The 27,372-nt window shown below is 17.5% G+C and overlaps 7 protein-coding genes across 7 annotated transcripts, besides 29 other annotated features; 3 read left to right on the top strand and 4 right to left on the bottom strand. All coding sequences in view use genetic code 6, as the record gives it.

The window, feature by feature from the left end:
• Positions 1-2,220: 2,220 nt before the first annotated feature.
• Positions 2,221-2,270: a microsatellite.
• A 1,897-nt stretch (positions 2,271-4,167) lies between these two features.
• Positions 4,168-4,216: a microsatellite.
• Positions 4,205-4,259: a microsatellite.
• A 247-nt stretch (positions 4,260-4,506) lies between these two features.
• Positions 4,507-7,152, top strand: IMG5_076670 (sec7 domain protein; the record flags this gene model as incomplete). Its single annotated transcript, XM_004036575.1, has 5 exons — positions 4,507-4,627; positions 4,725-5,141; positions 5,353-6,264; positions 6,364-6,628; positions 6,690-7,152. 5 exons carry the CDS (start codon positions 4,507-4,509, stop codon positions 7,150-7,152), a joined length of 2,178 nt encoding a protein of 725 aa, XP_004036623.1.
• Positions 6,270-6,339: a microsatellite.
• Positions 6,280-6,347: a microsatellite.
• Positions 7,153-7,663: 511 nt separating the features above from the next.
• IMG5_076660 (sec7 domain protein) lies at positions 7,664-10,285 on the top strand (the record flags this gene model as incomplete). The annotated part of the gene is made up of 5 exons (XM_004036574.1): positions 7,664-8,443; positions 8,496-8,694; positions 8,745-8,955; positions 9,043-9,327; positions 10,126-10,285. The coding sequence occupies 5 exons, from the start codon at positions 7,664-7,666 to the stop codon at positions 10,283-10,285; spliced, it is 1,635 nt and encodes a 544-aa protein (XP_004036622.1).
• Positions 9,550-9,630: a microsatellite.
• Positions 9,551-9,630: a microsatellite.
• Positions 9,559-9,630: a microsatellite.
• Positions 10,286-10,514: 229 nt separating the features above from the next.
• Positions 10,515-10,556: a microsatellite.
• Positions 10,526-10,608: a microsatellite.
• A 32-nt stretch (positions 10,609-10,640) lies between these two features.
• Positions 10,641-10,673: a microsatellite.
• On the bottom strand, positions 10,654-12,246 carry IMG5_076650 (hypothetical protein; the record flags this gene model as incomplete). The annotated part of the gene is made up of 1 exon (XM_004036573.1): positions 10,654-12,246. A coding segment is annotated over one exon (1,449 nt), but the record flags the coding sequence as incomplete, so codon positions are not given.
• Positions 11,279-11,313: a microsatellite.
• A 355-nt stretch (positions 12,247-12,601) lies between the features above and the next one.
• Positions 12,602-12,641: a microsatellite.
• Positions 12,642-13,156: 515 nt separating this feature from the next.
• IMG5_076640 (hypothetical protein) lies at positions 13,157-14,627 on the top strand (the record flags this gene model as incomplete). The annotated part of the gene is made up of 2 exons (XM_004036572.1): positions 13,157-13,500; positions 13,627-14,627. The coding sequence occupies exons 1-2, from the start codon at positions 13,224-13,226 to the stop codon at positions 14,625-14,627; spliced, it is 1,278 nt and encodes a 425-aa protein (XP_004036620.1). The 5' UTR covers positions 13,157-13,223.
• Positions 14,628-14,683: a microsatellite.
• Positions 14,630-14,696: a microsatellite.
• Positions 14,630-14,701: a microsatellite.
• A 118-nt stretch (positions 14,702-14,819) lies between these two features.
• Positions 14,820-14,876: a microsatellite.
• A 471-nt stretch (positions 14,877-15,347) lies between these two features.
• Positions 15,348-15,395: a microsatellite.
• Positions 15,360-15,398: a microsatellite.
• A 1,771-nt stretch (positions 15,399-17,169) lies between these two features.
• Positions 17,170-17,208: a microsatellite.
• Positions 17,209-17,438: 230 nt separating this feature from the next.
• Positions 17,439-17,476: a microsatellite.
• Positions 17,442-17,492: a microsatellite.
• Positions 17,493-17,731: 239 nt separating this feature from the next.
• Positions 17,732-17,764: a microsatellite.
• Positions 17,765-17,939: 175 nt separating this feature from the next.
• Positions 17,940-17,979: a microsatellite.
• Positions 17,980-18,020: 41 nt separating this feature from the next.
• Positions 18,021-18,064: a microsatellite.
• Positions 18,065-20,506: 2,442 nt separating this feature from the next.
• Positions 20,507-21,247, bottom strand: IMG5_076630 (hypothetical protein). Its single transcript, XM_004036571.1, has one exon. It carries the CDS (start codon positions 21,228-21,230, stop codon positions 20,547-20,549), a length of 684 nt encoding a protein of 227 aa, XP_004036619.1. The 5' UTR covers positions 21,231-21,247; the 3' UTR covers positions 20,507-20,546.
• A 375-nt stretch (positions 21,248-21,622) lies between these two features.
• Positions 21,623-21,653: a microsatellite.
• A 54-nt stretch (positions 21,654-21,707) lies between these two features.
• Positions 21,708-21,736: a microsatellite.
• A 5-nt stretch (positions 21,737-21,741) lies between these two features.
• On the bottom strand, positions 21,742-24,327 carry IMG5_076620 (ser thr protein phosphatase family protein, putative; the record flags this gene model as incomplete). Its single annotated transcript, XM_004036570.1, has 3 exons — positions 21,742-22,928; positions 22,979-24,016; positions 24,069-24,327. 3 exons carry the CDS (start codon positions 24,325-24,327, stop codon positions 21,742-21,744), a joined length of 2,484 nt encoding a protein of 827 aa, XP_004036618.1.
• Positions 22,945-22,982: a microsatellite.
• Positions 24,328-24,492: 165 nt separating the features above from the next.
• Positions 24,493-24,536: a microsatellite.
• A 209-nt stretch (positions 24,537-24,745) lies between these two features.
• Positions 24,746-26,533, bottom strand: IMG5_076610 (hypothetical protein; the record flags this gene model as incomplete). Its single annotated transcript, XM_004036569.1, has 4 exons — positions 24,746-25,224; positions 25,280-25,951; positions 26,002-26,122; positions 26,201-26,533. The coding sequence occupies 4 exons, from the start codon at positions 26,531-26,533 to the stop codon at positions 24,746-24,748; spliced, it is 1,605 nt and encodes a 534-aa protein (XP_004036617.1).
• Positions 26,534-27,372: the final 839 nt, after the last annotated feature.

The raw sequence follows: 27,372 nt of genomic DNA, 5'->3' as shown, positions 1-27,372 counted from the left end.
AATTTTGAACATTCTAATAAAATAGAAATTAGAAGACAAAAAATATAATTTAAAATATGATTAAAAGTAAAATTTTTATATTAGTTATTTAATTATCTTTTTAAATAAATAAATTAGAATGTTTCAATACATTAAAATTAATAAATAAACGGAAAAATAATAATTTTAATAAGATAATTTACAATTAAACTAATAATAATAAAGAAAAATAATAAAATACATAATATGAAAAATACTTTATTAATGATTTTAGGCAAATATAAAAAAATAGGTACATATAGTTTATAATGTTTTATTAATTGTAATAAATAATCATAATCTTATTATGGATTTTTTAAATGACTCTAACATTAATAAGAAAGGACGATAGATAATCAATGAAAATAATAATATTAAAACTTTAGTAATTAATTATTATATATATATATTTTTTTTAGTATATAAATTAACTACTAATCTAAATTTATAAATCCAAAAGCAAATATATATAGCACTAATATATATTATATACATAAGTCTTTAACATTTTAATTTATATTTCATTTGCTTTCTTTTTTAGCATAGTATTACTATTTTTTTATTAACAAAATTTAACTTTTAAAATAAATTATTAAAAAATATAAATTCCTATTTGTTCTCTTCTAAATTCCTATTCTTCAATATTCTCATAATTATATCAGAAGTTCTTATTCATTCTTTTAGTCTATTTAAACTTTCCAATTTTTTTAACATATTCATATATATCATCTTTATTATTAATGAATAATATCATAAACTACATAATCGATATTATATTCTTCAATGAATTTAGGAGGTTTTATAATTCACAAGAATAAATTACTTAACCAAACTATCTATAATATTAATCACTTTTTTTTTTTGTTAAAAATAAATAAATTAAGTACATTATGAAATCGGATTTTTAAAAAAGAATTAATTAATTCACCTTAATTTTTTCTTCTTCTCCAGTGATTAGAACCCTCATATTTTTTGTACTTTCTTATCCCCTCTATTCCTATTATCAAATAAACTTTTGGGAAATAGTCTTTTTATATTATTCTAACTATATTTTTAATATTTAAAAATTTATATATTATTAAGGTAAAAGCTTATTATCTTTGTCCAAAATGATAACCATTGTAAACTCCATTAGAATAAACACGAATTATTTATTGACTATTAGTTTCGTCCATTTATTTAGAATTAATTTTTTTATTTTAAAATAGTCTATTATAATAATTAAAATAAAATCAATATTTAAATTTCAATTGGGGAAATATGTATTAAATAAAATGCGATTTGATATTCTATTTTTTTTTTTTTATAAAAATTCCTCTCATTTCATTCATTTTTAAATAAAAATAAAATAATTAAGAAGGTTTATAAATATTTTTTTATAAATTAATATAAAAATAAATAAATTATGATAAATTTAGATTAAAAAATTAATTAAAAAAAGCATAATAGTCTATATTTTTCTATTTTATTATTTTTTGTTAAGATTGCTAATTAAATTTAATTTTATTTTATTTTTATAAAAAAAATAAAGGGTTTTTAATAAACTAAAATTAAAATATCTTATTTTTTTAAATTAAGAAAAACAAAAAAACTAAAGTTATTATTATTATATTATTTTTATTTAATATATCCTATTGTTAATTTAAATAATTTATTACAAATTAAATTTTAAAGAACAAAAAAGCATATAATTGATTAATTTAACTATTAATTATTGTATAAAATAATTCTAATATATATTGAACAAAATATAATTATGAAAAAAATTGTTTTATTTTAATAGATTTAATTTTACAATTATTTTCATAATTATTAATTATTAAAAATAATTTATTAAACATACATAAACATTAATATTTATATTTAAAAAATATAAAATTAATTTATTTCTAAAATCAATTTTAAAACAAAATTTTCTTTTATCTTTAAAATAAATCTTTATATTTTTTTAAAGATTTAAAAACAAAATCACCATTTTAATAATTCGGGTACAAAGGAGGATATCCACTTTAAGAATTTTAAACTTACTTATTATTAAATAAATTATTATTAGATTTATTTCTAATTGAATTATTTCGTGCATATATTTATGTTTTCGTAAAAGATTAGTTTACTTCACTATTACTATTATTTAATTCAATATTTTATTTATTATTTAAATTTTTATTTACGAATGTAGCTTTGCTATAATATCCTTACTTTAATTTATTAAAATTATTAAATTTATTAATATTATTATATTATGTAATATTTATAATATCTGAATCTGTTTTTTATTAAATTGACATTTGGTTTATATATTTCTATTCATATAAACTTTTATGACTTTAAGATTTAAATAAATTTGTATATAAGTTTTTAATTTATTATTTTTTTTATTTTTTTTTATAACTATTTTATAAACTATTATTAGAGTTAATATTCAAATTTGTATTCATATTAGAATATGTATTAGTGTTAGTATTACAATACATATTATAATTATTCATATTATTTACACTTGAATTCGCATTTAAATTAACTCCTCCATTAGAAGTATTTACACTGCAACCACTTTTAGGAAAGAAAGGTATTTTGGTATCTTATAAGGTTTTCTAAATAAAAATATTTTTACTTACATCATCTTAATATTTAATAAAATAAATTTTCTCCTTTACATTTTCTAATATTTTTATAGTTTTCAAAACCTATTTCCATTATGGATTATTTTAAGGAAAATCTGAAATGCTTAAATTTGTTTAAAAAACGTTAAAAAAAGAATTGTTTTCATTAAGTAAAATGTCAAGTGCTTATCTTTGATTTTAAAAATTTTTAAAAATTTTTGTTTTTGTGACATTATGAACTTATTAACTGGTATTTATAAAGTCTCTTTTTAGTTAGTCGAATTTTTCTATTTTTTCGATTATTTTTCCTAATTAGATTTATAAATTATTTTATTCTTATTAAATAATAAATTCAACTTGATTAAATATTTAATTTTTCCTTTATTCTAAAGATTAAATAATATATTAAATCTATTCTTGAATTTAGCTTTTGGTTTAGTTTATTTAATATATAATAGAATTATTATCATCCTCTAATTTTTTTTTCTATAATTTTAAAAGTTCAATATTTACATGAATTTTTTATTTAGATTCATCAATTTTATCAAATAAAACTTCCTAAGCATTTTAAAAATTAACGACTTATTTTTTAATAAACTCATTTTTTTATAAGCATTTTATGCACAAGCATTTATTTTCGTGGAAATTATAATAATAAAGTTATTCATAAGGATGAATTTCGCAAAAATCTTAAACTTAATTTTGTTTATTTTCAATTTCATCACTAATTTCTTATATCTTTAATATTTTTTAATCTTTAACATTTTAAATTTACTCACCTTTTCTTAAAATATCTTTCTAAAACATACGAGTACATTTTTATTATTTTAAAAATTCTTACTAAGTTAAATCATTATATTTCGTAATGTTTTTATTCGTCTCATCTGTTTAGATGGTTTCACTGCTATCCTCATATATAATTTCTTGATTACTTATTTTATTATTTTGATTTTCCTCCTCATCTTCCTATATTTAATATTATTCTTAATTATTTAAAATTTCGTTTCTTATAAAAATTATTGACTCATCATCTAATTTTGTAATTTACTCACAAAGAGAACATTAAGCATTTAAAATATTCTCATCTTATCCAATTAAAATTAACATTTAAACACATTTTATACAAAAGCAATGATTGCAATTTAATTCTATATAGTTTAATGGTTATGCCTAACATAAATTGCATTTAACTATTTAATTTTGTATATTAAATTATTCATCTATTTATGATTAATCTGTTTGGTCATTTTCATTTTCCTATTCGTAAAATTTTTCTTTAGATTAATCTTTACTTTCACTCTCATCTTCTATTGAATATTTATCAGTTCTTATATGTTCATCCGATAATGTTTGGCTCATATTTATTCTGATTTTGTACTCCTTTTAATATATGCTTTTTTATATTTATTCAAATTTGTTAATATTATTCCTATTTATATATATAACTTAGTTTAATTATAGTATATTTTTGTTTGTTAATATATTATTATTATTATTTTTGAATGTTTATATTGAACATAATAAAATTCATTAATTTATATGTATTTAAATAAAAAAAAAATAGTTTAAAACTAAAAAAACTAAAATATTTAAAATATATTTTAGTTTTAAATTTTAAAAATATTTTATTTAAATTTTTGCCTATATTTATTATTTTTAATAATAAATAACATATAATATTACAATATTTTTTTTTTCAATTAATATTATTGATATTAAAATCTAAATGAAAAATTAAATAAAAATTTTTTTAAATAAATATAATAATTTAATAATTTTATATCGTATTATCAGTGTTTATAAAAAAATTAAAAAGTCAAATAATTATTACTTTTTATTTTTAAGCATAAATATAATTATATATAAAATATTATAAATAAATAAAATGAATAATTTATAAGATTTTTAATTATTTTAAGATACCCTTATTATATCATTAGAGAAAATACGAAAAAACATACCCAAAAAATACAAAGCATATAAAGATTATATAAAAGAAACATCTTGTAAATTATATAAAAAATAAAATAAATATTTATTTAATCAAAAAAAAAATTTAAAATAATAATAATAAAAAAAATAAACTTATTATTAACTAAAAAGAACAAATAAAATAATTATAGTAATCATAACAAGCAAATCTTTCTGTGAATAAATATTTTCTAATATATAAGTTAGCAATAAACAGTAAAATATAAAAATTAATTGATGTGTCCATAAATGCAATTGCCATTTTAGTATAAAACAATTTTTTAGATGGAAATTGTGAAGATTATACCCAAGATATTAATTTAGAAGATTTTAAAGAACAATTAGAATAAAAAAAATCCGATCCATCTAACAAAAGAAAACTAATATAAACCATAATAGAAACAATTATACAAACAGTTAATCCTAAGGATGAATAAATATAACAAAACATAATAAAAATAATTGTAGAATTAGCAACAAATAAAAAATCAGAATTACATGGAAGTTCATTATCTTAAAGCATAGAAACTTTAATTTATATATATTCAAGTATTTTTTTTTTTTTTTGTTAAATAATTATTTTTTTTAAAAAAAAAAATAGCTGCTAAAAATAAAATAATTGAAACATAATCGTACAATGGTATTTAATAAATAATTGGATATATTTTCCAAAAATACTATCTTGTATAAGGACAATAAAATTAAGTTTAAAGCCTTTCCCCAAAAGTATTAATCTAGATGTTAAATAAAAAAAAAATAGATGGTTTACAAGAACAAGACAAAAAAGAATAACCTTCAAGCTATAATAATGAAAATAAAACATAAGAAGAATAATAAGGAAATGCGTTTACTGAATGTTTGGAAGAACTCAATCATTATTTAAAATATTAAAATGACTATTAAAATAATTAATTTACTTATTAAAGTTTATGTTATAATGTTGTGTAAGGAATGATCGATTAAGTTTGTGTTTAAAATGAAGAATTATTAAATGAAAATTCTTAAAAAATAGGTTAGTATAGGTGGTGCTATTATTGTAGAAATCCAGCGAATAATTTTTGTAAAGAATTGAATATTCCAGTTTGCTCCGATGAATGCTAAACTAATATTATTTAAAAAGAAGAAAAAATTAATAAAGAATATAATGTCCATATTTCTTTTTGTAAGTCTACTTTTGAAGATTGTCTTACTATATTATATACTCTTTCAAATATTTTGTCTTCTGAATAAGAATAAATGGTTAATTTTGTAGGAAGTTTGATTAAATAGAAAATTTTAGTGTTAAAAATTCTATATTCGATTTTGTATTTAAAGGATATTAATTTATTTGAAAAATAATAGGCAGTTTAGATAATCAAAGAAAGTCTTTTTAATGGAATTTTAAAATGCGCTTTACATAGTGATAGCAATATATTACAATAGACTTTTTCAATTTTTTTAATTCTATTTATTAATCACAAAAAAGAACTGAAAAATGAAATTTTAATTTTCATAAATGAAATCATTATTAAATTGTTAGAAAGTACTAACTCTTCTTCTTCACATAAATATTTAGCTTTATAAGTATTTAATAATTATTTTCAAAAAAGCTAAATTGTTATCGATTTTTATGTCAATTACGATTGTTCTCCGAATCAAATTTAATTAACTGAAAAAGCAGTCTAAATATTAAGTAAAATAATAAAAAATATATATAAATAAAATATAAATATAATTAAATATATATATATATATATATATATATATATATATATAATTTTTTTTAAAAAAGGTTTTATTTCTACTGGATATTATAAAAAGCCTGAATTTTCTTTATTAATAAATTCCTTATAAGAATAAAATTTAAGTTCATATGCAATTGAAACTTTATGTATTTTAATTAAATCTATATTTGATTATTATGAAAATTATCAAATGAACCTCTAAAAAAACGAACCAAATAAAAATAATCTTGATGAAAGTTCTAATAATATATATAATATACACTAAAATGATGAACCTTAAAAATCTATAGATACAGTTTAACTCTAAAATCAGTAAATATATATATTTTTTCAAATAAATGAAAATTTTCAAAACCAAAACAAATTTAAATAGAATTGATAGGCAAGATTATATTAAAATAGAAACATAAAGGGCAATAATGAAATTTAATAAAAAACCAAATTCAGGTATAAAACATTTATTCGAAACAGGAATACTTAAAGCAGATGACGCAAAAGGAATAACTTAATTTTTAAGAAACAATAATTCCATAAGTAAAGATGCATTAGGTGAATATATAGGAGGATATAAAGAAATAAACATAAACGTATTAAGTGAATTTACAGACGCCTTAAATTTCAAAGGCATGAAATTAGACGAGGCTATGCGTTATTTTTTAACAGAATTTACACTTCCAGGAGAAGTATTTTTTTTTATATTTTTAAAATAAAAATAATATAAAATTAGGCATAAATAGTAGATAGAATTCTTCAAAAATTCGGAGATAAATTTTAAGTGGATAATCCTGAGATATTTAATAGTGCTGGAGGTGCATATACATTATCGTTTTTATTGATAATGCTATAAACGGATCTATATAATCCTTAAGTAAAAGAGAAAATGAAGATAGAAGATTTCATAAAAATCGCAAAAGGAATTGAAGGCGAAAATTTAGAAATCGAATATCTTACTGATTTATATAATTCTATTAAAAAAACTCCTTTAGCCCTCCATGAAAAAGCAAAAATAAAAAAGAATTTATAAGATTCTATTTCCACATCAATAAGAAAAAAATAAAATTTGTTTTTATAAGAATCAATATAAATGATTGAAAATGGAAAAAAAATGCTCCAAAACAATCCAAACACTTAAAAATTTGTATAAGCAAATTCTATATATTATATAGTGCCTTTAATAGAATCTATATCTTAAAATATTCTAAAAACTCTACAGTATGGGTTTGATAATTTCGATGATGAAAAAATTAATTACTTATGTATAGAAGGATTTTAATATATAATTTATTTATCAGCTTAATTTAATGCTGAAAATGAAAGGGATATTTTTGTGGAAGAAATGTGCAAATTATGCAATTTATAAAATTTCCCATTCAATTTTAAAAAAAACACTTTATTTTGATAAAAAATATTTTAAACTTTGCATTAAAAACTGCTAATTATTTAAGAAAATCTTGGTATTTTATACTTTCTTTGATAAGTAAATTAAACTAATTGAGATTAACAAAAAGCTAAATTGAAATTAAAAGAAAAAATCATAATTTTTAAGAAGAAGTACCCTTTTCAATCTAAAATGTGTACTTTGAATTAGATTAAATAGAAAAAATATATGCAAATAGCATGAATTTAGACGGAGAAAGTGTTTTGGATTTCATAACGGCTTTATGTAAAGTTTCTGATGAAGAATTGAATTAAAATTCTTCACTTCCTCTTATTTTTTCTTTATAAAAAGTAATTGAAACAGCAGAGTTTAACATGAATAGAATCGTTATTGTCTGGAATAGGATCTGGCAGGTAATAAGGGATCATTTTGCGAATGCAGGACAGAATCAAAATATAAATATTGCAATGAATGCCGTAGATAATTTAAAATAACTTTCTTAAAAATTTTTTACAAAAAAAGAAAGATTTAACTTAACTTATTAGAAAGATTTTTTAAAAACATTTGAAATTATATATTAGAAAGTTAATGTTTAAAATATATTCATAAAAATATTTATTTTAGATTGTATAAGATCTTTTTGTACAAGTTATTTCCATAAAATAAAATCTGGCTGGCGAATAATCTTTAATATCGTAAATTTTGCTTTATAAGAAGAAAATTAAGATTTATCAAATAATTCTTTTCAAGTATTTTTTTTGTTTGGAATTATTTTTTTAATAAAAATAAAAAAAAAAATAGATTCTTAAATTAATATTAGATAATAATTTAGATATTATATATGATTTTTTCGCTGATTTAGTTTAATGTTTGGCATCTCTAAGTAAAAAAAAAGATGAAAATTATGCTTTTGCTTCTATCGATTATGTATAAAAATGTCTCTATTACATATCTGATAAATCCAAAAACAATGAAACCTTGAACCCAAAAACTAAAGAAAGTTTGAAAAAAAATAAAAAAATAAAAAAAAAATATTAATTTTTTAAAAAGCATATTGGGTACCCTTATTAGGTGTATTATCAAATTTATGCGGTGATTAAAGACCAAATGTATAAGTAAAAAGCATGGATTGCCTATTTAGTATACTTTCGTTATATGGACATATGTTTTCAATAGAGTTCTGGAAAATTATTTTTTAAGGAGTTTTACGTCCTTTGTTTGATGAAATATAGTTCACTTTTTAACAAATGATTACTAAAAAGTAATTAAAAGAACTTAATTGGCTAAAAAAATCATGTATTAATGCTTTTAATCATATTACTTAATTGCTTTTTGATTATTTTGATAGTTTGCACTCTTTATTAATCGAGTTTATTAGAACTTACGAGAATTGTATCAATAATACAAATGAGTAAATTATTTAAATATCTGTAAATGCTTCCAAGAATACTATACTTACACTTGGGGTGAAATTCTAGGAAAATGATTGGGAAATTATTCTTGATTTTTTCGATAGAATGATTAGACTTACTACTCCAAATAAATTATTTGAGATAAATTTAGATGAGAATGGTGAATATATTGTATAAGATGTCAAGGGAAAAAGAAAATAATCTTTTTTGCAATTACAATAGTAAAAAATTAATTTTGAAGATATAAATTCATAATCGAAAGCTCATTTATTATTATTAAGAGTTATTCAAGATATTCTGGTTAAATTTTATAATAAATTAAGTCCTTAATAATTAGATCATTTCAATAATATTATGAATAAATCTTATAATTTTGCGATTAAATTTAATTCTTAGATTTTCTATAGATATTGCCTATGGAAAATGGGTTTAATTTTTAATTTTATATATTTATATATAAATATATAAATATATAAATATATAAATATATAAATATATAAATATAATATATATTTATATATATACATTTTAAGGATTTAATTGTTAATTATAATAATTACCAGGAATTTTAAAATAAGAAAGATAAACATAATCTATATGGTTATATATTTCTTATATAAAATATAAAAATACTAAAAATGAAATTAATTTATAAGAAATATTAGAGTAAATTTATTTTTATTTTTATTTATAAAAGAAAATAAATTATAGAAAATTATTGGAACAATTAAATTTTTTTTTAAAAAAACATAAAGAATTATATAAAGCATAATAATGTGAATAAAATTAATTAGAGAAAAATTTAAAATAAGATACTTAAATTGAAGAATTAGATGAAGAAACACTCGAAATAATTATAAATAAAATAAAACTAACAGAAATAGAAAGAGAAGTAAATAATAATAGAACTATGATAACAGAAACGGTTCTTCCTTTATTAGAAAGAATAAGCTTTAATTAAGTATTTTTTTAAAAAAAACAATAATAACTATTTATTAAAATAATATATATATATTTAGCTTTAAGATAGAGCAAAAGAAATATATTGCACATTAGTTGATATGTCCTAATACAGTTCAAATAGAAGTTTTAATTAATTAATATGCTAATCATGCAAAGCTTGTCCTAAATGTGGAATTTAAGATGAAGATTTGGATAATTATGTAAGAAAACTTATGAAAAGCTTTTATTTATTTATAGCTGAGAAAAAAGATCATAATAATTAACTTTAAAACAATAATGGAAATTAATAACAAGAACTAAATGAAAATGTAGACGATAAAGAAGATTCCAAACATAAATCGTCTATTTAATAAATTGATGATGAAGATATTGATTTTGAGTTTGTTAAAAAAGAAAATTGAAGTAAATAAATTTTATTATTTTATACGTTTTTTATTAATTTTTTTTTTTACTAAAATAAAAAATAATTTTTATTATAAAAAAAAATTCCATAAAAAAATATATTTTATATAAAAAATAAATTTAATTATAAAAAATAATCCATTAATAAAGAAGATATATATATATATATAAAATAAAAATTAAAAAAAACAAAAATAAAAAATATGCTTTTAACAAATAATAGATATATAAGTAAAAGTAAAAGTTTAATATATTTTTTTTTATAAAGTTAACCTTTTTTATATATTATTTGTAAGCAAAAATAGTCTCTTTTTTTTGTTTTGATCAATAATTAGCGATCATTTTGTTATCATTATAATTTAATACAATTTTTCTCAACTACATATTAATAATTTACTATTATAAATTGATTAAGTATTGTTTGAATTTCTATTCTTCTTTGATCTTTTTTTACATTTCTTTTTTCTTTTATTTTAATAACTATTTATTACTAAAGCCTTTCTTCGATTCAATTTGATTAGAAATAAAATTCACTTTTTATATATTATCATTAACAATCACATAATCATTACTCACTGTTAATCTAAACAAATTTTCACCTTTACATTCATTCTTTTTTTAAATAATAGGTTTAGGGTGTCTGATAATATTAAATGGTTTATTATTTTAAGATATTCCATTAATTATTACTACTTCTTAAAGATTATTATCTTATTAATTTCTTTTTTAAGTTATTTCTTATTTTAAAGTATCTTTTTATTAATCTAATTTTTTCCAAGTAATACATTTGAGATGAGTTTCAGTATTTTTATTGGCTAAAAATTGTTTATTAGTTAAAAATTCATAAGACTTTGATTTATTAAAAGTAACTAAAGGACAATTCCAAACATTCTAAAAGGAAATAGTCTTGTTTAAAAGCTAGGAAGATTTTTAAATTAAGAAATTCTTAATTAAAGGTTAAATAAAAGTTAACACAAAATAATTGTTAGAAAATAAAGTTTAATAAATACTTTTCATATAATTATTATTAGATATTAAAGATTATTAGACTGTCTATATAGAATTATTAGAAATTAAAGGTTTTACAATTTAAACAAAAGAGTTTTATTTGGGGATAGAATTATATTTTTTTATTAACATGTACTTTATATGTAATTCGTTTTTCATATTTTCTAATAAGTCTTCCATAAAAATTCTTTCATTCATCAATTTTTATATTTATTAATAATTTTATAATTTTAAAAGGATAATATTACTTTCAGTATCTTTCAAAGATTCTTAAATAATATTTTATGATTAAAGTTGTTATTTTTGAGATAAAGTTTAACTTTCGAGTTATTTTATATATTTCTTCTAAATCTAGTTTTCTATATCCAGTTTTTATTTTTCTTAACTTAAAAAATCTATTTATTTCTTTTACTAAATTATAATTCTATTTAAATGTAATTTTTCAATTATTAGTTTTTCTACAAGTTATTTTTATTCTAGATACTCTTATTTTAGCTTTTCTTAAGAAGATAATTGTATTTTTAGACTGGCTATTGTATCCTCATAATCACAGTACTTTTTTTATATTTTTCTTTTAGTTATTTTTTGCTAGTTTAAAGTTGATTAAAGATAGGAGACTTCTTTGTTGAGCTTTTCAATAGATTATTTAGATTAATTTAGTTATTCTTCTATTTCTTAAAGCTTTTCACTATCCACTTTTATTATTTCAAAGTCTTCCATTTTTTTTTTTTTTTTTAATTATGATAAATTTTAATTTAATAAAAATTATTTATCAATTTTATTTACGGTGTTTTCTTTTTAAAGGCGGAATACTTTTTTTAATTTAATTTTTTATTTTTAATAAACAAATAATTATCCACATAAAAAAAATATACAGTAATATTATCATTAATATGTATATATTTTATTCAAATATAATTTTATTTTATAAAATATAAAATATTAACTACAATTGGTTTAAATATTTGATATATATAATTTAGTTTCAAAAATGTATTCTTTTAAGAAAATAAATATGTATTTCAATTATTAATCTTATTTATTTATTTATTTATTTAATATGAAAAATTAATAAATAAATAAATAATTTTTTGTTGTTAATATTATTTTTTTATGAACGAATTTTATTTTTTAATTTTTTAATTTTTTAATTTTTTATTTTAGTTTATTAATTTAGAAAATGAAAATAAAATAATTCTATTAAATAAATAATAGAATTTTTAATATTTTAATAAAATACAGTTCTATATCTAAAAATTAATTAATATATTTAATTATTTTTATACTAACTCATATAAATAAGCTAGTTAGTTTTAATTTTTATTTTGATTAATATATAATATAGTTAAAATATAATCTTAGAAATTAAATTTATTGATAATAAAATATAAATAGTTCCAAAAATTATTAAAGAGCCTTTAAATTTAATTATATTTGCTTTTAATTTTATATATTTTTACAATAATTTTATTTTTTCTAAAATAATTAATAAAAATTCAACATATTATAAGTAAATTAATTTTCAAAAAATAAAAAAATGTTTTATATTTTAATAAGTATATGATACAATTTTTTTATATAACTAATAATAAATAAATTTCCACTATTATTTTAAACAAAATAAATAAATAAATTAAATGTTAATTAATTTAAATATAATATACAATAATAATTTAAATTTTTTTTTAATAAAACAAAAAAAACATAGAAAACACACAAAATAAACATATAAATATAGCAGAAAATGCTTAATTTCAATAACGAAAAACGAGTCAAAAGAGAAGAAAAATACAAAAATTCGAATTTCCGTATATCATCAGCAAGTGGTTTCAAAAAAAAGCCATTAACCCGTTTAGAGAGTGATTTTTAAATGTACAAAGAGATATTTGTAGCCCCAAAAGAGCAAAAATTAGAAGATTTAAAAGAAAAAGAAAAAAATTTCGAAAATTTATTCCATGAAGATCGGGCAAAACAATACGATAAAATCCTTCATATATTTAATGAAGAGAAATAAAAAATGAGTACCAATGCAAAATTTTTAGATGAAGAAAAAATACTTCAAAATAAATTCCTTTAATATAACTCTTCCAGTTAAACACTAAAAAACGAAATTTTATATAAAACCACTACACAAAAATTCCACCCAGCTCAAACTCTTAAAAACGAAGCCGTAAAACATGTTTAAGAAAACCTCGAAATACTCGAATAAATTTTGCAACTGGATCAAACGCATCCAAAAGAGGAATATTTTTTCGACTAGCAAATACAAGTCCAACCCCCAGACTTCCCGAACGCTACCGTAGCCTCCCCCTTAACCCCAGGAAACGGTTACGCCCCTTCAATTCCTCTAACTTAGAATTTTAAACAGAATAAAATGAGTATAAAAGACCTCTTAGTACGTGCTAAAGCAGGCATGTAAGCTGGAGATATCCAAAAAGAAGCGCATTTAAGCTTTTATTTAGGTATGGTATACGAGAATAATAAATAATACTAAGAATCAATCCGTTTTTATAAATAATTTTTTACTTGTGCAAGAATGATGGAGGATAAAATCGGGCTTTCATTAGGTGCAAACAGGATCGCAGTGAATTATTTCAACGCAAAAAATTACGAGAAGTCAATTGAATATCATTAATAAAATTTGGAACTTTCTGATTAAGAAAATACATTCGCAGCACATTACAATATGGGAATTACTTTCAGGAAAATCGGCTGTTTTGAAGAATCTGTTGAAAATCTTAATAATGCACTTTTATGGGCTAAATAAAAATAAGAATTGGAAAGTGAATGCTTAGCTTATGGATAATTAGGAGTGACTTTTATTTAGAATAATTAATACGAGCAAGCGCATTAGAATTTCGGAAAATGTCAAGAATTAGCTAAAAAAATAAAAAATTAAAAACTTTAATTAGATTGTCTTCTACACATTACAAAAATTATGTCATAAATAAATTTTTAGAGTTCAAATACGAATATTTAAATTTTAAAAGATGCCGTAGAGTGTGCTTATGGACTTGATGATAAAAAAACTGCGAGTCTTTGCTTTTGTAATTTGGGGATTTTGGAAGGAAATTTGGCATATATTCAAAGTAGTGAGGAAGCTAATAAGTTCGAGAATGAAATTGAAGATGTTTAAGGAGATTGGTGAATATGTATTTTTCTATTATATGTTATTTTTATATTAAAATGTATTTATTATTATATTTGCATTTTTATAATAAATATAGTATATTAATTTTATAGTTTTATTAAGAATATATATTATTTCCGTTTGTAAAATTAAAATTGGCTTCAATAAATAATAATTAAATAGTATTTTATTTATTTAAAATATATAAAAAATAATATAAAATAGTTATAATAATTATTAAAGATATTTTTATAAATATTAAAATAGAAAATTTTAAAATGAGATATAATTAAATGAAAAAATAAAGAATAATAATAATTATATATGATCAAATATATATTTCTTTAAAGAATTAGTGTATTTTATGTAAAAATTATTTAATAAAATTTAACTTATATATATCATATTTTAATACATTTATAAATGTATTCTAAAAAGAAACTTACTTAGGAATTAAAAATTTAAGATATTATTAAATAAAAATAATTATTATTATTTTCTCAATATAATGAAAGTAGAAAATTAAAAAATAAATAAATTGTGCTTTTTCTTGAATAAAAAGCATATTTACTTAAAATAAATATATTATCTTGAAAATTAAGTTATAAAATAATTTAGCTAAAAATTCATTTATATTATTAAATTTAAAAATATTTTTATTTTTATTATATTCATATCTTTATTTTTGGTAATATAAATAAAAATAAAAAATAATATATATATATATTTAATAAAGAAATTTTAAAATTATATTTTAATATATTTTATTTTATTATTTTTATTTTATTAAATCATAAAATTTTATATGCAATTTATCAGCATTAAGTTAATTCTTAGTAATATAAATAACTTATTACTTTTTTATAAAGCTTTATTTGGCAATACAAATAATGAAGGAGGTATTTTATTTAAATTGATAATTCTTCATTATTTGGTTTATTTTAAATTCCTCAAAATATATAAAAATCAACTTAAACTTCTCTATATAGAGCGTTTTTAATTGCATTTTTTATTATTAGCTTAATAATATTAAAAAATTATTTTTTAATTGATATAAATATATAATATTTTTTACAAATTATTATGTGTGAGCATTATATTATAATTTTTATAAATAAAGAAAAAATAAAATAGTTATATTTATATTATTCTTGTTTTTTTTTTGGGAAACATTTGTATTTTATTAAATGAAAATATTTTTTTTTTATAATACATTTGATTATTTTATCATAAATTAACTGAAATGTTAAAATACAATTACAATATTTTTTATATTAATAAACTATATATTAAATGGTTAATAAAAAAATTATAATAATTAAAATATAATTTAATTTAATGATCAAATTTATAATTTTATTTTTTATATATTTATTGTATCAATAAAAAAAAAACTAGAATTAAATAATCAATAAATAAATAAAAAAATTTAAAATTAGTTTAAAAGAAAATTTTTTGAATTAATTATTAATTATATAACCTATTTCTTTTAATAAGAAAATAATTATATTAGATTTATAATAAATATTAGTTATATTATTATTAATAAAAAATAGAAAATAATACTAATTTTAATAATAACGGATGAAACAAATCAAATTAGGATGGATTATTTCATAAAATTAAATTATTATCTTATTAAAAAATATAAAGAGGTTATATTTTAAATTAGTAACGATATAATATATTATATATGATGATTTTGTATATCAAATTAATATTATATTATACTCAATAATTCATAAATATAAAATATAAACAAATAGATATATAGGTACAAATTATTTGTAAATAAATATAGATTTTTGTTTATTAAGTTTTTAATATTATATAAATATTAAAATAAGAAATTTATATTATTATATATAAAAATTTGTAATTATATAACTTACTTATTGACTTATTGCTTAATTAAATTTTCTTTTGGCATTTATAATTTTAGACTTTCTGATTTCATTATCATTATTATTATTATTATTTTATGTATATAATAAAGTATACTTTTGTCTTTATATTAAATTTGACTAATTTAAATATTTTATACATAATTTATTAAAGTATAAATTAAATAAATTACAATTAGATAATATATTATAAAAATTAAATATTTATTAAATATATATAATTAATAATTTTACCTTTTATTATAATTATTTTAATTTTAATTTTTTATAGATTTCTTATTGTTTAAATTATATTAAGATATTATTATTGCTTTTAAATTAAATATCAATATTTTATTTATTATTTTTATCATTTTATTTATTTACTTAAGGTTTTATCCTCTATATATTTCTCCATTATTAATATATATATATTTATGATTAGATAATTTAATATTTTAAAAGCTAATTTCAAAAGTATCATTTATATATATTTCTTTTAAGAACTATGAGATTATATTTTAAGTTTAAATATTTATGCTATAATTTTATTCGATTTCAAATTTTTGCAAAATATACAATATATTTATTTAATTGCTTAAATTAAAAATTTTTAGCAGATGTATATTTATTATTACAACATATAATATTCAGTAATTAATAATACATTATTTTATTAAAATTATAATTAAATAAAATTAATATTAAATTAAATTTAAATAATTTTATTTTTTATTTTTATAGTTAATTATGAAAAATCATATTTTTATTTTATTAATATTCTATTGATTTACTTTTATTTTTTATGTAAAATTTTTATTTATTTAATTATGATTAAAAAAAGTATAAAAAATATTAATTTAAAATTTAAAAATTTATAAACTTTTTAAAATTAAATAAAAAAAACAATATAAATTAAATTTATATTAAGATATAAAGAAAAAATATATATTTATTTATAAATATTTTATTTAATTAAATATTATGTATTATTTATAAAAACAATTTTATCCTAAATAATATAATATCTATTTTCAAACTTTTAAAACTTATTGATTTATCTATTAAAAATATAAAATCTAGAATTATATCAAAATTTGTATATTATTTATTATTTTATTAAAAAACTATTATTCTTAAAGTAATTTGTGAAAAATAAATTAAATATAAATCAATTATAAAATCCAATAATTATTTGAATTAAAACTTAAGGTTTAAATAAAAACTTGAATGTTTACTTTTTAAAAAAAATTAATTTTAAAATAAAATTAAATTAAATTATACAATAATTATTTTTTATTCATTCTTTTAAACTATAAAATAAGTAATCTTTATTTAAAAAAATACTATTAACAGCACTTTTATATTTTATTTTTTTGGAAAATATTAAATTTTTATTGTTTAATAAATACAATATTTATTTTTTAATTTTCCAAATGTAATAATATTTTATATAATTTTTTATTAAATAATTTTTTTTTAAATAAATATAATATACTCTTTTATTTAAAAATTAATTTTTTTGATAAATTATATTATTTATATTTTAATTCATATTATTAAATATTTTAAAAAGAAAATTTAGAAAATTATATAACCCTATTAAAATTGTTTTTCATAAATCAAAAAAATATTTATATTTAAAATTTAAAAAATATTAAAATAATCAAGTAATTTATTAAAATCATTAATAATATAAATAAGTATAAATAAAATATTTAATTTTTTTTTATATTTAAAATTAAAATATTTTAATTTATTTAATTAATTTTTTATTTAAAAAATTGTAAAATAAATAATTAAATTAATAATTAATATAAAAAAATTAATTTTATATCAAAGCTATTTTTTTTAATTTTAATTTTTAAAGATTATTAAAAAATTTTATTAAATTAAGTTATTTTTTTTTAAAAAAATAAAAAACAAATTTATTAAAAGATAAATAGATGTAAATCAAAAAAAAAAAAACAAGAAATTATGATTTATGTTATAAATAAAATTTAAATAAATTCAAATTAAATACCTTTGAAGATCAAAATATTGATTTGAACTCTATTGTTAATTTTTAATATAGATATTTAAATAAATAAAAAATAAATTACCAAACATATAATTTAACTCATTTTACTGATAAAATAAATGGTTAAACTTAAAATTAATATTTAACTGAGACAAATAAAAATAACTAAAAAGACTAATAAAAATTATCAATCAATTAATATTAAAATTTTGAAATAAATAACTTTAGTAATAGTTAAACAAATTCGCCATAAAAAAGCTAAAAATTAGCTATAATTAAAAAAAAGACTAAGAAATAAAAAATGAATTTTTTTTACTTTCTTTAATATTAAAAAATAAACAAAAAAAATTAAATAAAAAAATGGAAAATAAAACAACAGTAAAAATAAATTAAAATATTTTTACAAATTAGGTTTTTTAAAATATTTATTAAAGCTAAACGAATAATCAAACTACAACACATAATAACTTAAATTCTTTTAATATTATTCCAAATAATTATAATAATAAAAAATAAAAAAATATAAATACTTTTTAAAAAACTTTAGCGCCTTAAATCAGCTTAACTTGTATTTAAAATAGTTGTTTAGGTAATCATGATTAATAATTTGAAAGTTAATAAAAAAGTCATTACAATAGCAATTACTAAAATTTATAAAACTTAATATAGTAAAGTAAATCTTAAATGTTCATAAGAGAAAAAAACTAAAATAAATTTAACTTTTCAAAATCTATAAATAAATTATGATAAGGAAAATAAAACTATTAATCAAATAATAAATTAAATGATATTCAAAATTCAATTTTTATTAAAAATTTATCTAATAGAAATGATTAATAATAAAATTTAAAAAATAACCTTTTTAAAAAATAAATAAATATAACTAAAAAGAATTCATTACCAAATCTATAAATTATTCATCCTATTATTGATAATAATAAAGGACCTTTTTATAAGTTTAGTATTTAAGATGGTATTCCAAGCAATTTCATCTTTTTTTAAGATTTTAAAAGAAATTTTTTTTTTTATTAGTTGCCCAATGAAATATTTTAAAGTTATATATTTAAATTTTTAAAATTAAATGAATTATTATAAATAAGATTAGTTTGTAAATAATTTAAAAAAAAGTTGAATAAATTTCTAATAGAATTATCAGATTGTAATAAATACATTAAGTAAAAATAAGAAATTTACCAAAATAACTAACTATTTTTAGATGAATTAGAAAAAAATGAAGATATTTAAATTCGACAAATATTTTTTATTTTTTAAAATCTAAAAAATATAGAGATAAATTTTAAATAAAGTCCTCCTTAATCCTTATGTATTGTACTTTAAATATTTTTAAGCTTATTTTAAGTTGAATATATAATATTTGATATTAATTAATAATGGTAAAATATATTAATAGAATATATTTTTAAGGATAACTAATATATAAATTTTCAAAAATATAAAAAATTTAATATTAATTCTATTCTAAATTTAGTAAATTAATAGAGCTATATAAATGCAAAATAGATTATTACATTTAATAATTAATAATTAAATTTAATATGTCCTATTAAAAACTAGCTTACTTATTAAATTTATAAATTTATAAATTTAATTATTTAAAAATTTGAGTTTGTTTTAAATAAAAATAGCTTTTTAATAGAATATCATAAATTAAGTAAGATAATTAATGAAAACTAAGAAATCTTAATAATACATAATGTTTATAAAAATAAAGTAAAATTTTAATGATTTATAAATATTTTAATAAATAATTAAATTAAATAATTAAGCTAATTATAAAAATCTTATTTATATTTTTTATAATAGTGTAAATTTTTGTAGTTTGTCTTACAATATTTTTTTAGTATTTAATTAATAAATCTTTTATAATAAAACACAAAAAGTTATTTATAATATATAAAAAAATATATTATATGTAATTTTTTTTTTTGATAAATAAAAGTTTTTAATGAAAAGAATTTAAATTAAAAAAATATATATATTTAAAATTGAGACTGTCCAAAATAATAATAATATTCAATCATTTTTTTATAATACTAATACATTATAACTCATTTATTCATCACTTCTTTGAACAAATTCATTAAAAACCCTTGCAACATCAACTAAAAATGAATCTTTTGATGTATTTCCGTGATTTATAGGAAATTCTTTCATTCCATCAAGTTCATAGAGAATCCCATTTTTAGAGACCAAACAAACAAAATGATGAAAAACATCATCATTATAATCGTATTAAGTTTCACCATTTTAAACAGCCTCAACATGCTATTATTTCAATTCTTTTAATTATTTAAAATGATGTCCACGTTCATCTGGATTTAAACCAATTGTTTCTTTATAGAACTTATCAAAAAGGGAATCTTTTTAAATAAAAGAATGATCATCTTGAATTAAATTCATTACAGTGTTAAATATGGCTATAGTCCCGCAAGCATTTTCAGCATATTATTTCATAAAATATAACTTAGGATTTATAAATTAACCTTTTTTAATTATTTCTTTCTTCTCGTTTTCATTAAATTAATTCACTTTTTCGTCAACAGGAAATGTTAATAGGGCAGCTAATGTTTTAGAACTATTTTGTTTGAGAGATTATTCTTCTAAATCATATAAATCATTAAAAGCATATTTTTATATATCAAATCCTAATTTCTATATGAACTCATTTATTACGTCTGGGTTACTCTCTAAAGGCATCCAATCTTATTCATCCATTTTTAGCTTTATTGTTTATTTTTTTTATGTTTTTTGAAATAAATATTTTATATAATTATATTTCTATTTAAAAATAATATTAAGAATAGATGATATTTTATAATATTAAAAAATTTTTCTATTTTTTTTACTTTATAAAATTCTGAAATAATTATTTTTAATATATTATTAAAAATTGACAATTTATTATTATTATAATACAATTATAAAGAATATTTTTTACAAAAAAAATTGTTTTTAAGATAAAAAGAAAAAAAATAAAAGTTAAATTAATATATATTCTTATAAATATTTAATTTAAAAAATAAAAAAATATTTATAAAATGTACATAAATCAAATATAATTTTTAAATAGAAAAAATACATTTAATTATTATATATAAATATAAATATAAATATATATATTTAAAAAAAAATATAAAAATTCTAATATTATATTTATTTTAATTTCCAAATACGAAAAATGTTAATAAAAAATGATTAATAAACATAATCATCCTATTTCATTTAAATCCCTTGGCGGAGTTGCTTATTTTTTCCTCAAAATAATTTCTTCCTAATCCACCAAGCCACATGTATATTTACTTTGTTTTCTACTTTCAAGTAACTACTCCAAATCATGCCATGAATACTTACTATTGAAATTAATATTCGACTAAATAGATTTTGGTTATATTTTCATAGTTTTCCCCACGCATAGTATTGAAGCATTATTTTAATACCTTCCAGCATAATTAGTATTTGAAAAAATAGTAATAATATTATTATTTAATCTCTCAAAACCTTTCATTACAGGCTCATTAGTTCTAATAATAATGCTAATATTATTATCAGTCATAAACTTTTAAACTCTTTTTTAACCAAACTTAAGCACATTTTTCAATCCAAAAATATCATGTGATTTATTTTCTTAATCAGATTCACTTAAACATGGATCACTCCATAAAATTTCTAAAGCGATTTTATGTTAATAAGTTTTTGGGTCTTATATAACTTCCAAAGGCCTTGGAATTAATTCTATTTCATCTATAGTCCTTAAAGTACTTCCTATTCCACTATGTACACACAAAGCAGTATCTTCCAAAACTGCCGCAAGGGGCATATATTCGAAAACACGATTTATTCTCTAAAAAACAGAATATGGATCATTTACATCTTCCATGAACTTCATTTGGCATTCGTCAGCGAATCCAAAAGCTTTAGAAATTTTTTTATCTTCCATATTTCCTCTAATCATATGTATTTAATCAAAATATTTCAATTTTAAAGAAAATAAAAGTAAAATTGTTTCGACTTACATAGTACCTCTTCCTAAATAATTTCCCATAAATAAATAATCATTAATATCTATATCTTCATCAAATAATTGGTAATTACAAGGAGAATCAAAATGGTTAAAAAAACGCATCAAATCTTAAAATTAACCATTTAAACTTCCAAATATTTTCATTGGGGCTCTTATTTTTAACACCATAGGTTCTTTTTCAAAAACTTTTTAAACTTCATCACATAACTTAATAATTTATTCTTTTTTGATATAACTTAAATAATCTTATTATGTTGCATTTTCGTATTAATCAGGATGTAAAAGTTATTCCAAAAAAATCTAATAAATTGATTCATAATATAGCTTTTTACTTGCTATATCTTAATTATCTTAATTATATCTAACATTAGTAGCTATATATATATATTTATAAATAAAAAAAATAAAAATATAATAAAAATACATAATTTAATTCCTTATTTTTATAGTTTCTAAATTTAGATTTTTTTGATAGAATTAGAATCTTATTAACCGTTCGGGTCATTTGGATCATAACAAGTCGCCACAATCGCCTCTTAAGCTAATCTAATAACCTTCTACTATTACCCAATATTATTAATTTTCGATTATAATTAAGTATTCCCCTAAAATCCATCAAACTCCTGTTCAGTATCCATTTTTTCTTATCTAAATTATTATTATTATTAAAATCCTTATTAACCAATATTTTTCTACTAATATTAACCTAAATCTACACTACTATATTTTGCAATTTATTTACTTAAATTCGGATAAATTTAAACTAATTTCATTAAATCAAGTCTTAATATAGAATCTGTAGGTACATTTGGCTATTCAGAATCGAAACCTCCATGTATATAAAGCATATTTTAAACAATCCAAACTGAATGTCTAAATCTCATTACAGCCGCAAATTTATACCAATCACTAGTTTCTGTATCGTATATTTCTAAAGGAATATTATCGTTTATTTGGTTACTTCTTCCTCCTATTACTAACATTAGAGCTCCTTAAAAAATTGTGTTGTGCTAGTATCGATGAATAGGGAGCTCTGAATTGACTTTGTATGGAGCTTTTACCCAATCCCATCTGCCATCTCGGTGTCTTCGGAGACCCCAACTATCATTAAGAGCAGATTAGTCGGAAGTCCTTCCTCCGAAAATTACCATCATACCGTTTGCGGCGCCTGAAGAGCATAAAGCAGCTGAATGATATACTCTAACAACCGGAAATTCCCCATTACATTCCAATTTAAACCAACTATATGGCGATTTTTCTAAATTTAACGCCCATACATCATTTACAGCCTCCGAACCTGTATTTCCTCCATAAACAACCAAAAAAGGTTTTACAAAAATCATCGTATGACCATATCTACGACCTGGTGTAGTTCCTACAATTGGAATATTTATCCAAGTAGTTTTATTATCCCCTTATGCTAAATCCAAAACATATAAATTATCATCTGCTAATCCACCACCTTTTATTCAATTTTTTTTTTAATAAAAATATATATATGTATATGTATTTACCTCCAACTGCTCCACCAAAAATAACTAATTTATTGTTATTATCAATTGATGCAGAACAATGAGCAGCACGGTTAGAGGGAGGAACTCCTGAAGGATTTAAACGCTTCCAATATCGGATGGTTATGTCACATGAAAATAAATCGCCTGTAATACTATATTTGCCTGTATCTCCAGTTGCACCGCCAAATAATATTACTGTTGTACGGTTTATTTATGTTGTTGTGTGTCCAAAACGAGGTTGTGGAATTTCTCCGGACATTTATATTTGTTCTATCATTTTACTCTTTTTGGTTATTTTACTTTTTGTCTATAATTTGTATATTTGTTTTTATATATGCTAAAGTTTATTTGATTTTTATTTTTTATAATTTCTTTCTTTTTTTTTTTTTTTTTAAAATTTAAAAATTAGTTTTTTTATTTTTTTAAATTAAAAAAAATATAAAAATATAAAAATAAAAATAAAATTAACTTTTTTGTTGTAATTTATTATTGTTTATTGTATAAAAAACACATAAATTTTATTTACATTAAATATAAAATTTCAAAGAAGTTATAAAAATCATTCTTTTTTTTTAAAAAAAAATATATATATATTGAAACTTGATTTAAAAAAATGTATTTATAAGATAAAAATTTAAAACATAATATGTATTATTTATTAATTAATAAAAAAAAAATCAATTTAAAGAAACATCTAAAAAATTATTCCATTCAACAGGAATATTTCTTTAAATTTCAATAGCTAATTATTTAATTTTATGTACAATTTTATCAGCCTAAGAAAGATTTCCAACAACTATTTTATCATATTCATTAATTTTAATATTAAGTAATTTTTTTTCTAAAAAATTATAATAAAAGTAGTTTTTTTTAAATTATTTCTTCCATTCTTAATATTCTTAATCTAATTATTTATAAATTGAATTAAGTTTATGGTCTTTATAAAATATTTAAGGTAAAAAATAATTGCAAATATTTTTATCTTCTTTTTCTAATAATTTTAAAACCAATAAACATGGAATATTAAGAAACATATCAGCATCTCTAAATTCAAGTTATTCTTTAAATTCTTTATATTTACAACTTGTAGCTTCTATTATATGAGTAAATTATATTAAAAAACTAGTTTTTTATGCATCAAGAAAATAGTTTTTACCTATATTTAACAAAAAAATAAACATATTTATCTAAATTAATCAACAAAAAAATACCTTTTTCCCAAGAAACTTCATATTGATATAAAGCTTCTACTAGATCAGTATTATTTTTTAATTAAGGATCAAGAGTATCTATACTTTCTTAATACTTTATAAATATTTCCCTTAAATTTTAAAAGCATTATTTAATTTTTTCAGCCAAACTTCTAACCGCAAGCGATTATTCATTTGTGATTTTTTTTAAAACATTTTCTGCTTCTTATAAAATTTCGAAATCTAAATCATCCCTTCCTTTTCCTTCCATATTAGCTATAGAATTTATTAACGAAATTTATTTACATAATTATTTTTAAAGTTTTATATATTCTTCGTTTTAAATGAAGTATTTACCTTTAAATTTCTCCTTTTATTCGATTTCTTATAATTTCTATTATATATCTATAGCATCTTATATATATTTTCTTGATTTAGCTTCAATAATTATTAATTCATTTATATATTGTTTCTCAAATTAAGCCCAATTATTATCAAATATTTCAAGACTTTATTTTAAATATATTTTTAATTCCTCACATGTTTATTCTTGGACATTTTAACATATTTTTAAATAAGTAAATTTTATTGTATTTTACATTTTTAAAAAACTTTGCATTAACTAGCGGCCTAATTCTATTACTTATTCTGTAAATACAAATTTTTCGCCATTTACATATAAATAAGGGAAACCTTTTTTTATATATATTTAAGAAATAAAATAAAAATATTTATATAAACACCTTCTTATGCACTATCAAATATTTCAGTTAAATAATTTAATTCACCTTCCTTAAATAATATTCTATAAGCTTTTGAAAAATCACTTCTGTATTTTCTCGAACCTTTTTAACATTTAAGAACCTTTTTAATATAAAAAAAATAATTATATTATTAACGAAAAAAAAAAAAAAAATATATGTAAATAATAAATTATTTTACCTTTATTAATTTTTAAATATTCTTGAGATATTTTTTGAAAATTTTTTATCCGATAATTGAGTCAAGGTCAAATTTTTAATAATCAGTTTATAAAAGCCTTTAATTTAAAATAATATTTTATTCCAAAATCATAAATATATAGCTTCTTTTGAACTCCTCTATATCACTTAAAGGTCTTGCAGGAGCCGTTTATACCCTTAACCTATTAAACTTATAACAATAATTACTAAGCAAATTACTGAAAGATGATTAGGATGAAAAACATTAATCCAATTAATTATATACAGAATTTTTATACTATTCTTTTACATTTTACCTTATTTAATCTTACATAATTGAACACTAATTACTTTCTTCTTCTTCTTCTTCTAAAAAAGAAGAATCTTCTTCATATATTTCATCTTCTTCCTATTTATTCTATTCATTTTCATTTATTTGATTTTATAAGTTTGAAATTGTTGTTAATCCTACTTAGTTTTAGAGAGTATGATTACTAGTTATATTAGAATTAATTTAAATCGAAGGGGAAGCATGAATAAGTTCTCTTAAATAATTCGTACTGTTAAACCTTACTTAGTTTACGCCTTCTGTATTATTTCGAAGGAAACGAATTTATTCACGTATTGCATTCTCGTTTAATTATTAATATATATCAACATTTATTAAATTTATTTAATTTTAAATTTAGTTGTTATTGGCTGTATTTAAAATGCTATTATTATTGATTATTTGTCTTCCTTACTATAAGAAGTTCATTTATTATTTTAAAAATAAAGTTTTTTATGTATTATTTTTCAATTATTAATATAATTTTTTTTTGTAATATTAGTTAAATATATTGAATAGCTTATAAATTTATATATCTATATATTATATTTTAAATTTTATTATTTTATATATAAAATATATTTATATTTTTCTGGTGTTTTATATTTTTTTTTAAATTATTAGATTAAAATTTATTAATAAATAAATAGGTACATATTTAATTAAATAATATTTTTAAATAACAAAAAGTATATAATTAATAATATATAGTTTTAATTTGACTAAAACAAATGAATTATTTATTTAAAATAATTAATTATAATCATAAAAAAATATAATTTGAATACATATAGTTATAATATTCATTTATATAAATTTCAATTTATCTTTCTACATTAAGTTTT

The sequence above is a fragment of the Ichthyophthirius multifiliis genome, assembly GCF_000220395.1.
Source record: "Ichthyophthirius multifiliis unplaced genomic scaffold scaff_1120509250477, whole genome shotgun sequence".
Lineage (NCBI taxonomy): Eukaryota > Ciliophora > Oligohymenophorea > Hymenostomatida > Ichthyophthirius > Ichthyophthirius multifiliis.
This window is presented reverse-complemented; position numbering and strand designations above follow the sequence as displayed.